At 36.6% G+C, this 12,943-nt stretch overlaps 2 protein-coding genes across 3 annotated transcripts in view; both read right to left on the reverse strand.

Annotated features, from left to right (window-relative positions):
* Positions 1–807, reverse strand: part of dmrt1 (doublesex and mab-3 related transcription factor 1) — a 33,900-nt gene extending 33,093 nt beyond the window's left edge. The window contains exon 1 of one of the 2 annotated variants that reach the window (XM_051111309.1): positions 489–804. In XM_051111309.1, the coding sequence (XP_050967266.1) occupies positions 489–680 (192 nt within the window). In that variant the 5' untranslated portion in view covers positions 681–804. Of the gene's footprint in view, positions 1–488 lie in introns of both variants that reach the window. The other variant, XM_051111310.1, reaches the window with a different exon arrangement.
* A 2,273-nt stretch (positions 808–3,080) lies between these two features.
* The window catches only part of kank1a (KN motif and ankyrin repeat domains 1a), a 62,908-nt gene continuing 53,045 nt past the window's right edge, over positions 3,081–12,943 (reverse strand). Inside the window, 8 exon segments of the mRNA XM_051109638.1 lie at positions 3,081–4,109; positions 4,201–4,299; positions 4,409–4,609; positions 6,109–6,251; positions 7,725–7,944; positions 8,525–8,612; positions 9,645–9,830; positions 11,742–11,838. Of these exon segments, the coding sequence (XP_050965595.1) occupies positions 4,050–4,109; positions 4,201–4,299; positions 4,409–4,609; positions 6,109–6,251; positions 7,725–7,944; positions 8,525–8,612; positions 9,645–9,830; positions 11,742–11,838 (1,094 nt within the window). The 3' untranslated portion in view covers positions 3,081–4,049.

Here is a 12,943-nt window from a genome sequence, read left to right on the forward strand (position 1 = left end):
GAGCCAGCCGGGACAAGCTCACCCTACACGTATCACCATGCATTTGAAATATCATTTTATTACAATTAATTGAATAAAACTGCTGTTTTTGTACTGTCGGTTTTATTTGTGAAAAAAAAAAAAAAAAAAAAAAAAAACTCGCTATGGCGCCAAACTGCAGCTAGCTGAAAAAACATACACCCTTCAACAAAGTAGCTACAAAACGTTACTATGAATGTAAACAATTTATCATTATTATTGTAGCAAACAAACCAATTATTTGTAAACTCGACTGTCAACGGCTAAAACATGCGGTAGTCTTCTTAAAGTAACAATGAATATAAAAACCGTAGGTTTAAAGTTTATAAACGTCCAAATAAACACAAACAGTGAAATGTAGAGCACAATTAAGAGAGCGGAAGTTACAATTAACGTTTAAATAAATAAAATGCACAATAAAAGGAGAGTGTAGTTGAACTCGCATCCCGTCGAGGATGGCTAGCGTGTACCTGGGCTGCCATGACCCGCTGTCGTTCAGCGATCAGTCTGCATTTCTGACACTGGCAGTCCCTCCAGTTGCAGAAGCGTTTGTGGCCCTTCAGCGGCGACACGAAGCCGTGGTTCCTGCAACGCGAGCACTTGGGCATGCGAGACGGTTTCCTGACAGACAGCGAGCCGTTACTCTGCTCTTCCTCACTCATGCCGACAGGTGACGATAATGGCCAGTTGCTTCTGCCTAGAATATGTCACACCAGCGGATTATAACCCGTTTATAAAGGAGAGAGAGAACAAGGGTCTGAGGATTGATACAATAGGCTCATATTTGGCGCGAGCAACCTGTGCATTCCAGCGCGCGTGGGAGCTGATGTTCTTCCCACTGAAGAGCAAGTAAGCGCCAAATTGTCTCATGAAATCATGGATCATAAGAAACAAAACAAAATGCGAGGACGGTGATATAAAGGGGGTTTAGGTCTACATTTTGTAATAACATAGTGATTTGATATGGGCTCCAGACAGTGTGCTGGCATTTAAGTATCAAAGTAACAAAAACAAAAGAAATTCAAAATTTCATTAATAAAACGTGATAATTTGCGTAAAAATAACGACAATTCAGAGAAAAAAAAATGTTAAAAATTATGAATATTTTTATGTATTATTTGTAATATTTATTTATTATGTATTATTTGTGTGAATTGTTTTATGTAGTCAACATGTTATATTTATTTTTCAGGCTTATATATCTAAATTATTTTGATTTTGGGAAGAAAAAAGGCACGTAACAGAAACAGAATATTCTCCAGGCATTTTCCACAGCTAGTTGAGGTTAAAAGTTTACAATTTGCAAAATCTGCTAAATGTCAAGTATTTTACCAAAATAAGAGGGATTATACAAAATGCATGTTATTTTTTATTTAGTACTGACCTGAATAAGATGTTTCACATAAAATATGTTTATTGCACAAGAGAAATAATAGTTGAAAGTATAAAAATGACCCTGATCAAAAGTTTACATACACTTGATTCTTAGTGTTACCTGAATGATCAAAAGCTGTTTGTTTTATTGTTGTTGCTTTGTTTTTATTAAGTTATAGTTGTTTATAAGTCCCTCGTTTAGTCCTCAACAGTTAAACTGCCAGTTAAACTTTTAAGTGAAATATCTTATTCAGATCAGTACTAAATAAAAATAACATGCATTTTGTATGATCCCTTATTTTGTTAAATTATTTAACATTTTGCAGATTCTGCAAAGTGTATGTAAACTTTTGACCTTAATTGTATAATATTTGTAATAATATTTATACTTGAAAATAGCTATCAGATGACATCACAGTCGGGTCTAGATATTAAATTGACAGCAGTAACTAACTTCATATAAAAATGTAAAAATTTAAAATATTTTTCTGGAAAATGGATGTTGCTGGAAAAAAAATCCTCAGATTGCATATCTTATTCTCAACGAGTATCACAAGGTATTTGATATATCATTGGATTACAATTAGGTGAATAAAAAATGGTTGTTTTATTTGTGAAAAAAATTCACTAAAGCGCCAAACTGCAGCTGTCTAAAAAAAATGCAATGTTCACCAAAGTAGCTACAAAATCTTACTATGATTGTAAACAATTTATCATTGTTATTGTAGTAAACTATCCAAGTATTTGTAAACTCGACTGTTAAAACGGCTAAAACATGCGGTAGTCTTTAAGTAACGTTAACAGTGAATACAAAAACTACAGGGGAGACAACCCAGAAAGCACATGTATGTCTGCAAGATGTCTGTTAAAGATCGCTTGATCTGGAAAGCATCTGCTGTGTACAAACATCTGACAGATGTCTTTAAGACATTAATACATTCAAAATCATAAACAAAAACATCTACAAAATGTCTATTTGACATCTGATAAGAAACATCCTATAGACTCCTATAGAACACTCTAAAAAAATATGCTGATGTAATTTAGACGTCAAATAGATGTCTCCGTGATGTATGTGTGCTATCAGGGAACACATGAAATATGCAATGTATGAAGCAACATTTTTTTTTTACACATCTGTAATAATTGACTGCAGTCACTTTATATGAAAATATAAATTTTGAAAATATTTTGCTGTAAAATGGATGTTGCTTGGGGGGGAATCATCAGATTACATATCTTATTCTCAGTGAAGGTCAATGGAAATGGTGCAGTTACAGTGTCCACCAGCAGGGGCTAATTGGCTATACATTGATTTTATTTGTAACCTTTCAGCGTCCATATCTAAAAGACCTCTTTACTAACGCTGAAAAGCACTCATCATATTTCATGCCTACAAATCTCCCCACTGCAAGGACTACAACAAAATACAGCTAATTTGTGAGCAAAATTAATTAGTCATTAAAATAAAAAATTAAATGTTTAAGATTAAATTAAGATCTTAAGAATAATGTATACAAACAAATATTTCCTATTTGAATAATAGTGCCTAATAAGAAAAGAGCTCAAGCCAGCATGTCTAAATATATGAGAAATGTGCATTAGCTGTCGATTCCAATAGAGGGAGTCATTGTATTGTTGACCTGTAAGAAAGTGGCCAACTAAAAGAAAAGTTTCAGAAAAGAGACTGTCATTTTAGTACTTTATTATCAAGTTATAGGCTACAGTTGGTAGTTATCTGTTATTCTATTTGTGACTACATGAAAAGCCACATGTTAGACCTATGACACAAGTTTATTACATAAAGGCCGGTCAAAGCTATTGCATCCACATACAGCAAACATACATTATATACAAAGTACAATTATTTCCCTTAAAAACTTTTAATTGGTAAATATATAACTTCATGTTACAAAGTAAATCTGAAATTTCCTAAATACTGTGATTTTTAAATAGATAAAATGGCAAGTATAAAAGTAAGGACCAAATCCAAATCTAGAAATATAGATTTTTGTAATATTGAAAGTGTGTTTCAACCTCTGATACGCACTGGACATCTCTGCTAGGGTTTTATATAGAGGAGAAAAGATATAAACCCCAAAGGCTGAACATTGGGCAGCATATACATGGTTCAAATATAAAGCTCATTGTCAGGCAACATTGGCCACATCTTGGAATTATAAATTATTGATTATTTTTAAAAAGAGAGAAAGAGAGTGGGAAAAAAAAGGTTGAAGAATACAAAGATATATCCATATATTATAAAATTCAACATTTATATGAGAATAACAATATCGTGAAGGCAACTCCATAGCCACTTTCCAGTTGACGTCTAGCTCTGACATTACGCTGGTGATTTCAGGCAGAAGAATACTCTTTGAATACATTCAGGGTGAGTACACATTTGAGGTCTTTAAGGGACTGACTCATAGCTAGCAAGTCCATTTGTATTCTAATCTAAAAGCCAAGGAGAAAGACATAACCGAGGAGAAGTTCGCAAAAGTGCTCAGTATAACTGCCTACTATCCATTAGTTGAGGTTTGAAGTAAGTTTTCAGTCTCTTAGCTGTAGATTTGGTTTCTAGCTGATGAAAATGGTAGGCATGGCAGAACCTGAAAAAATAGCAGCTCAGGCAGGGTGGGGTAGAAGCGCTCTAATCAAACATGCCCTTTCCTCGTAGGACTGGGTGAAGTCTTCCTCCCAAGTCGAGGCGTACCCTGTGAACAGATGACAGACATAAAAGGTACGATTAGCAGTAAGCGGAGCCAAACGTGAATCACTTGCAAAACTCTAAATGCGATCACTTACTGGTGATTGAGCTTTGGAGAAGTTCATATGGGCATACAGCAACACTGCTATGTCCTTATGACCTGCTTCCAGAGCAATGGACAGGGCATTGCTCTCATCCTAGGGACGAAGTGGCAAACACCTCATTAGCCTTATTTGCTTTCTGATAACATTAGTATCCACTATGAGAAATGAGTCGAACACATTAATTGAGACTCTGTTCACTCACATTATCGCTGAGTGTGGCGTCGCAGCCAGGCTGAGCCAGCAGCAGCTTGACTATCTCAACGTGGCCGTGTTCGCTAGCGCACATAAGCGCGGTCGAGCCCTCATCATCCTGGATGTTGACGTTAGCACCGCAGGCGAGCAGAGCCTTCACCATGTCCATTCTGCCATGACTGACTGCCAGCATTAGCCCCGTCTGACCAGCCTGGATTCACAAGGTCAGTGAGATCAGTTTAGAGACTTAAAAAGGACTGTTGGCTGAAAAGGTATTCTTTTAGGTCAAGGCTAATTTATAGTAAGTATACCACTGTTCATTTCCTATTGCTCTTGCATAATATATTAACTAATGTTAATTTGAACACTTGGAAAAACTGTTTTAAGGTTTAAATATATTTTTTTTTTAATAAATTAACATTTTATCCAGCAAGAACATATTAAATTGATCGAAACATGTTTTTGTTTCAAATAAATGCTGTTCTTTTGAGCACATTAGACTGATTTCTAAAGGATCATGTGACACTGAAGACTAATGATGCTGAAAATTCAGTTTAGCCATCGGAGAAATAAATTACATTTTAAAATATACTAAAAAAGACTCAAAACAGTTATTTTAAAATATATTTCTCAATTTTACTGTTTTTACTGTATTTTTAATCAAGTAAATACAGTCTTGGGAAGCATAAAAGACTTATTTCGTGACTGTATTTCAAACTTCCGAGCAGTAGTGCATGTAGAAATTAACCAATTTATTTTAATTTTATTTTAAAATTGAATGTAACTAATGTTAATGAAATAGACCATAGACTATTGTCAGGTATTACTAGGGGTGGCCAATATGACCAAAATCGTATATCACAACAGGAGTAATTGACTATATGATATGTAACAATGATGGTATGATTTTGAGATCCATCTTTTCACACTAAGGACAACTGACGGACTCATATGCGACTATTACAAAAGGTTCAAACACTCACAGATACTCCAGAAGGAAACACGTTGCATTAAGAGCAGAGGGTAAAAACTTTTGAACAGAATGGAGATGTGTACATTTTTCTTATTTCGCCTAAATATAATATTTTTCTATTTAATACTGCCTCTCAGAGGTTACAGAAGATAGTTACATGTTTCCCAGAAGATATGAATAAGTTAAATTTACCCTGAACTTGCATTGTTTCTCCTTCTGGAGCATAAGTGTGGATATGAACCTTTTGTAATAGTTGCATATGATTCCCTCAGTTGTCCTCAGTGTGAAAAGATGGATCTCAAAATCATAGAAATACTAAAAAACCAAAGAATCTGTGAAACCTGAATGATTTTTCTGAAGAACAGTGGGCAGTATAACTGTTCAGGACAAACAAGTGACTCATGAACAACTATCACTAAACAAAACAAACAAAAAACAGCTGTGGATCATTCAGGTAACAACACAGTATAAAGAATCAAGGGGATGTAAACTTTTGAACTGGGTCATTTTTTTTATAAATTCAACTATTGTTTTCTCTTTTGGACTATATGTAAACATCTTTTATGTGAAATATCTTATTCAATATCTTATACATTTTGTACTATCCCTCTTATTTTGGTAAAATAATTAACATTTTTAATGATTCTTAAAGGGGTATGCAAACTTTTGACCTTAACTGTATATTCAGTGTGAAGGTTTAAAACGATGCTCAAGTGCAACAGTAGAATTACACTAACCTGGCTGGCTTTTGCATTGACATCTCCTTTGCTGAACAGCTCTTCAACCACCCTCATGTCTTTCGGGGCCTCCACGGCGGCGAGCGCTGCTAGCATGATAGGAGTATAGCCCGCCTTATTCTGCTGATTGACATTGCAGACATCTGTGATGAAACACAGAGAACAAGGCAATCAGAAAGACCATTGAGCCCACCCTTGTAGTAAATGCATTTGGAAGGAGGCCGTCTGTTGTTTGAACTTAAGAGAGGGGACATGCAGGCTATTCAGACTGAGAGTCACGGGTTGTGGAAAAAGAGAAGGACCAAACAAGGATTCACTGAATGGCAATGGGGCAAAAATGGCTAGAGGGTCTGAGAATGGAAGCAGACAATTGAGACAATGGGGGCCGCACCAAAAGAGTCAGATAGTAGAGGAGCACAAAGGCATTGGGATAATAGGCTTTTATTTTCAGGAGTCAAGGCACCTCATCATGTGGTATTCACAGAGGTCTTTAGTGCTTTTCGGAGGGAGAACAGTGGGAAACGGCATGATTCTGGATGTGGCTGGAGGATTAGCTATTAGCTTATATATTAAAAGGGCCCAAAGTGTTTTGTGATCTGATCATATGTGATAACATGACACTTTATTCACGCTAATGTGTCCCCAGCAACATCAAAATGCTACCTTCACACTTGTCTATCACCACTGTGCTAAAATGTTGGTTATTAGTGGCTTTAAAGTTGACATATCATTAAAATCTGACTTTTTACATGTTTAAGTGCTATAATCGGCATCTACCAACCCAGAAAACAAGAAAAAGGACAACCTAGTAACTTTGTTTTGGTAAGCCTTTTCTGCAAGCATGTGAAAAAACAAGCGCGTCAGATTTCGCTTCTGCCGTATGTGGTTAGGGTATCTTATTATAATATTAGCGCCCCTTAATCTACACGTTTCCACCCACGGCGCCACCAGTCTATTTTTGTGGCCTTAACGGCTTAACGGCATGGCAAAAGTTAGAGCAAAGCATGCTAACTGTTCTGTCGCTGGCTGCACAGATGAGCACAGAACACTATTTAGAGTCCCAGCCTCAGAGGAGACAACAGAACAGTGGATTTATTGATTTATTTACTGTATATTACACTGCTGCCACACAGATCAAATATAAACATGCAGTTTCTTTCCCAGCTGTTTACCTTCACAGACAGTTTTTGTAACTCCTGTGTGTTTTTAACATAACGTTGTGTGTATTTGACAGTTTAAGAGCAATAAGACATGAAAGAGAACTTAGTTTAGTACTCACATGCCGTGTGACAGCCGCTTTCTATATGTGTACTTTGGATGTGTGCGCTCAGAAAACTGTATACCAGAGGTTTAAACTAATATGGTTTCAATATATATGGAAGCAGCAGCTCATTTGCATTTAAAGAGACATGCATGAAAACAGCATGTTTCTGCTTTCACTCAAAATGGGCATTTTCAAAATGATATATTAAATGATCTGTGGAGTACTTTGAGCTGAAACTTCACACACACGTTCTGGGGACACCTGAGACTTATATCACATACTGTAAAAAAAGGGAATAATCTGTCTCTTTTAAAAAAAATGTGGAAATGTTGAATGTGAGTCAAATATTTACCAGCATCCAGCAGCTTCTTCACAATGTGGAAGTTGGAATGGGATACACTGTAATGGAGGGCAGTGTTGCCGTTGCCATCGGCCATGTTTACGATGTGTTGCAGCAGGGCTGGGGAGATCCCTCTGAAAGCATTCAGGTAGTCCTCCACCATCTCCGCCACGGCTGTCTTCTGACTAGACACTCGGAACCACTCGTGCTGCACTGTGTTCACATATGGCCTCTGGAATGACACAAAATAATAAATACGATCAAGATCAGTAAGTATTATAGAAGACTGACATGGATTGTGCTATTAGCAACAGTTCCTCCATATAACATGGAAGGAACCTAAAAATCAAAGTAAAAATGTACAATTTGTGAACAGAGGCAAAACAAAGAGAATCACCTACGATCTTGTTACATAATGATCCTAATTAGTCTAAATTACGTTCACTTATCAGATGCAGCTTTTCTGAAAATCAAGACAAATACAGCTTTGACTTAACAGTAGCTCAGTCACCGCACAGCTGGGCGCGTCACAGACGCTCTGTTCGGGGGTCAGCAGAAATAAGTGTTGAACCAACATTCTTTTACACCACGTTAACCACAAAGGAGCCAATATCCTTCCTGTTTCAGGCGCGGTGAGGCAGAGCTTGAAGAAACATCTAAAACTTTAATTTGCTTTGAATCGCTTGTTTGTTTGGCAAGATTGCTGACTAAGGAAAACCGTCAAAAGCGTTAAGAAAAGAGAGGATTTTACTAATCTGGAATTACTGATGTTATTTTTGTGCACTGAGGGTTTACACACGGCTAAAACTTACCAAATCTTTACTAGATAAAGCCTTGGGGTCATTGAGGTGGGATTTCAGCATGTTGCTTGCAGAAAGCATCTTCTCATTCAAGTCATACCTGGGACACAAAAAAGAAAAAAACAACATTAAAACGCATGACAAATCTATTCACATTTTCTGCATGCAAGTAGGTAATCTGTAATGTAGAGGTTGTGCTAAAAATATTTATTATCCACAGCTCAAGGAATGAGTCAGTTTTCAGTCACGCTCTATTTTTACTCATTAGAAAAAAATCCCGCTTGGCATTTTTTTTAAGAATGACTGTGGCTAGAGCTCTGTGTGGCTTCTCGGCTTTTACAGTGAGAAAAAGACAACAGACACTGTGGTCTTGTGATCTGGTTATGCAGTTTAATGAACAATATCCCATGAATTATTCGGCTGGACTACACAAGGAGTCTCTTACTTCTCCCTCAAATCCTCACTCATGTCTCCTAGTCTACTTTTGATTTGATGCTTTAAACCATTCACTTTCTCCCCTTCACTTCTAATTTCCAACATCTTTTACTGTTAGAACACTTGTGAAGTAGGGAAACATAATAGACCAGATACATTCTTTTTTATCCTTTTAAATGAATAAATACATTTAGAACTCTGTCATTGTTTCTTTTTTATTACTAAATGGCTGAAAATGTAATGAATGGCATTTTCCATTTTGCACGTCCAGTGTAATCATTCATCAATTACACTGGATACACACTTAAATGCAAAGTGTAGCTACAGAAGCATTCTTTTACCATTCTAGCTAAAGAATATCCAGATACGATCCAGATATGAACTAATATTGATTCCAGGTGGAAAGAGGACTTCTTTGAGATTATGAAGGGTAGTATTTTAGTACTCTTTCACATAACTCATGTCAGGCTTGGTATGCAGCGTTCTTAACTGATACGATTATACACATCTGAGGTTTCATTCGTGCATCCAAACTGTCTACTTTCATCTTTAACAGAAAAAAAAATGAAGACGTAACATCCAAAATACCTTAAATTCTCTTCCTGATGCAAGAGACTCTGAGACTCTTGAATTGGTCTACAGTCATAAATGGTGCAACACTGAACTATGAATTACTTGAGTTACTGGCAACACTTGCCTCTGCCTTTTGTCCTGGCCTAAATCTTCAGTGTCTCTGTCTTCATCCACTGCATCATTATTCCTGAATTCTTCTTTCCTCCTCTCTCTCACATTCACCATCTTGTCTTTGTCCTCCTCTTCATCCTCTGATCCAGAGGAGCTGCTCTCTTCTGAGCTGGAGTCATCGCTCGATGTAGTCTCATACCTAGACACAGAAAGCACAGATAGTGGCCATTTTTTTTCTTCCGACACAGTTAAAATAGCTAATTGTCATGATTTTGTGTTTCAAAACAGTTAGCTAGTGCAGTAAAAATGAAAAACTAAATAGGTAAGCTAACTAGTCTATAGAAAAGAGCAAAACACACTGCAAGTTACTAATAATATATACATTTGTATTGTAATATTGTTGCAGCTTAAAGTGGTCATCGGATGCCCATTTTCCATAAGTTGATATGAGGTCTTAATAACAAGTCTATAATATACTTTGGTTAAAAATTCTCAAAGGTTGTGTAAAAAACAGCCTTTTTACAAAAGTCAAAATGAGCTCTGCAAAAATGATCTCATTCTGAGGGATTGTTCCTTTAAATGCAAATGAGCTCTGCTCGCCCCGGCCTTCTCTTCTCTCTGCTGCTCTGAGAGATTGTTTACTTTAGCCGCATTTTGTGCACTTTAGCGGCTCAGATGTCGTGAGTAAATGAACTATGTCATTATTACATCCAGCAACAACACCTCAATCGCTCAACTGGAGATATTCTTGTCTACCTTACATCCCTGCTCCAGCATCGAAACAAGGAAAGTTACTGGACTGTTACAGCTGATCTGAGGTAAGACGCTCATGTCAATCAACTATCGTGGGAGCGGCCTCTGTGGGTGTGATGCCACACCGACAGGCATCTGAGAACGGCTCGATTTGAAAAAGGGGATATTATTTTTACAGATTAATTAAAAACCACTGCATGGATTTTAATCATTATAGGGTAAATTTGTACATACACTGCCAACACACGTTAATGTTCAAACAACATGTAAAAGTGAACTTTGCATCCGATGACCCATTTAAGCTAAACTAGGTACTAGCTACTAACTAATATCATAAAATATCTTAAAGTCAAATATTAAAAATATTTCATGTTACTTAGTAAATAAGCTATGCATTGAGAACCCTTCTAGAGCAAACATTTACAGTTAATGTGCTCACCCCGTTGTCATCCAAGATGTTCATGTCTTTCTTTCCTCAGTCGTAAAGAAATTATGTTTTTTGAAGAAAACATTTCAGAATTTCTCTCCATATAGTGGACTTCTATGGTGCCCACGAGTTTGAACTTCCAAAATGCAGTTTCAGTGCAGCTTCAAAGGGCTCTAAAGAATCCCAGCCGAGTAATAATGGTCTTATCTAGCGAAATGCTAGGTCATTTTTTTTAAACAAAATAAAAATGTTTATGCTTTTAAACCTCAAATGCTCATCTTGTCTAGCTCTGCCATGCGCATGTGTACCCGTTTAAAACAGTTAGGGTATGTTGAAAAACTCCCAACTCATTTTCTCCTCGAACTTCAAAATCGGCCTACATCGCTGTTTTATTTTTTTTAGTAAAGGGCATTTGACCTTCTTTCTACGTTTACTTTGTAAACACTGGGTCAGTACTTCTGCAGCGATGCGTCCTACTGTGAAGTTGGAGGAGAAAATGAGATGGGAGTTTTTCGACTGTAACCTAACTGTACTGAACCGGAATACACAGAGTACACGCAGAGCTAGACAAGACAAGTATTTCAGGGTAAAAATTATAATAATAATTTTTTATTCCTCAGCTGGGATTGTTTAGAGCCCATTGAAGCTGCATTGAAACTGCATTTTGGAAGTTCAAACTTAGGGGCACCATAGAAGTCCACTATATGGAGATAATTCCTGAAATGTTTTCCTTAAAACACATAATTTCTTTACAACTGAAGAAAGACAGAAATGAACATATTGGACGACAATGGGGTGAGTACATTATCTGTACATTTTTGCTCTTGAAGTTAACTGCACCTTTAATAATGACCAACATCAGCTGAGAGAGAATTCTTACTTCTTTCACAATAAAGGTCTTTTCTCCTCATATTGTGAAAGAGATCTTACCCTCCATTTACACCAACAAACTGCAAGTTCTTTTTTGTGCCATTAGGTCCCTGATGACCATCTTTCTTCATGATGGACTTCAGGGTGCTCTGACTGCCTAACAGAAAAAAACAAATGCAGGCAATCAAGTATTTTTATATTGTTAAAGGGGAGCCAAAATGTTTATATTTTAAATCAAATTTTATTACAGATATAAATAGAGGTAAGGTATATTCAAGCCTATATACATATTTGTTTGTGCAAAAAAAGATCTGCAAGCACTGTCTTTGTCTCCACCAAAAATGCTGACGAAAACCTACACGCCCTATCAAAACAAAACAGAAATGCATAACTCTGATATCATGATTTATTATGATACACAGTGTTATTGCTGTTATGGGAAAAAAACAAGCTGAATCTACGTTAGCCAGCAACAGCTAATCAAGACCATAAGCTGAAGCTGGCTACATTTCCAAATCTGACAAACATGTTCAATGTCCAACCCTTGTTGTCATTTTCAGCAGAGCAAAGAATAATCAAGCACCAAATAAATGTTGCATATCAAACATGACTTTTGAAAAAATGATGTGAAGCAAAAGAAACACATCCCACAGCCTAAAGCTATGGCAAACATGTTAAGTACAGGCTTCGCTCTGCCAAATACCGAAGAGGATCGCCGCCCCTCTCCACAGAGACTGAAAAAAGAACGCTTCTGAGAACTGCCAGAACATGCCCTACAGATGGACACACTCCCTCTCTGTCTGTATATCTAACATTTTATGCGGTGAAGGCACACGTTATCCATGTTTCCATTATTTTGACAGGTGAGAGCAGTTGTATGCGGCTTGAAGCTGTTAATCTGTTACATGCCCTCTTGAGACAGACACACAAGGGCTTTTTCATCAAAAAGGCCATCCTTGAGCTCAAAATGAAGAAGTGGCTTTTTTATGATGGTTAATCACAGACTCTTACAGCACATCAAATCAAGACATGACTCTCAACTACAACTGAAAACTGCATTATTTTCAAAATGTGTAACCAAAAAACTAAAATCAGAAAAAAAAAAAAAAAACCATGTGTTTTCTAGGTATGCTATTGTACCTATTGATATTTGTCTATTGTAATATACCTGTACATATAATTGTCAATTTGTATATTGTTATTCCCTATTTACTTGTTCTATTTTTTTAATCTTTTATTATCGGTTTTGTCCCACACTGTCA

This window comes from Labeo rohita, chromosome 5 (assembly GCF_022985175.1).
Source record: "Labeo rohita strain BAU-BD-2019 chromosome 5, IGBB_LRoh.1.0, whole genome shotgun sequence".
In the NCBI taxonomy this organism is placed as follows: Eukaryota; Metazoa; Chordata; class Actinopteri; order Cypriniformes; family Cyprinidae; genus Labeo; species Labeo rohita.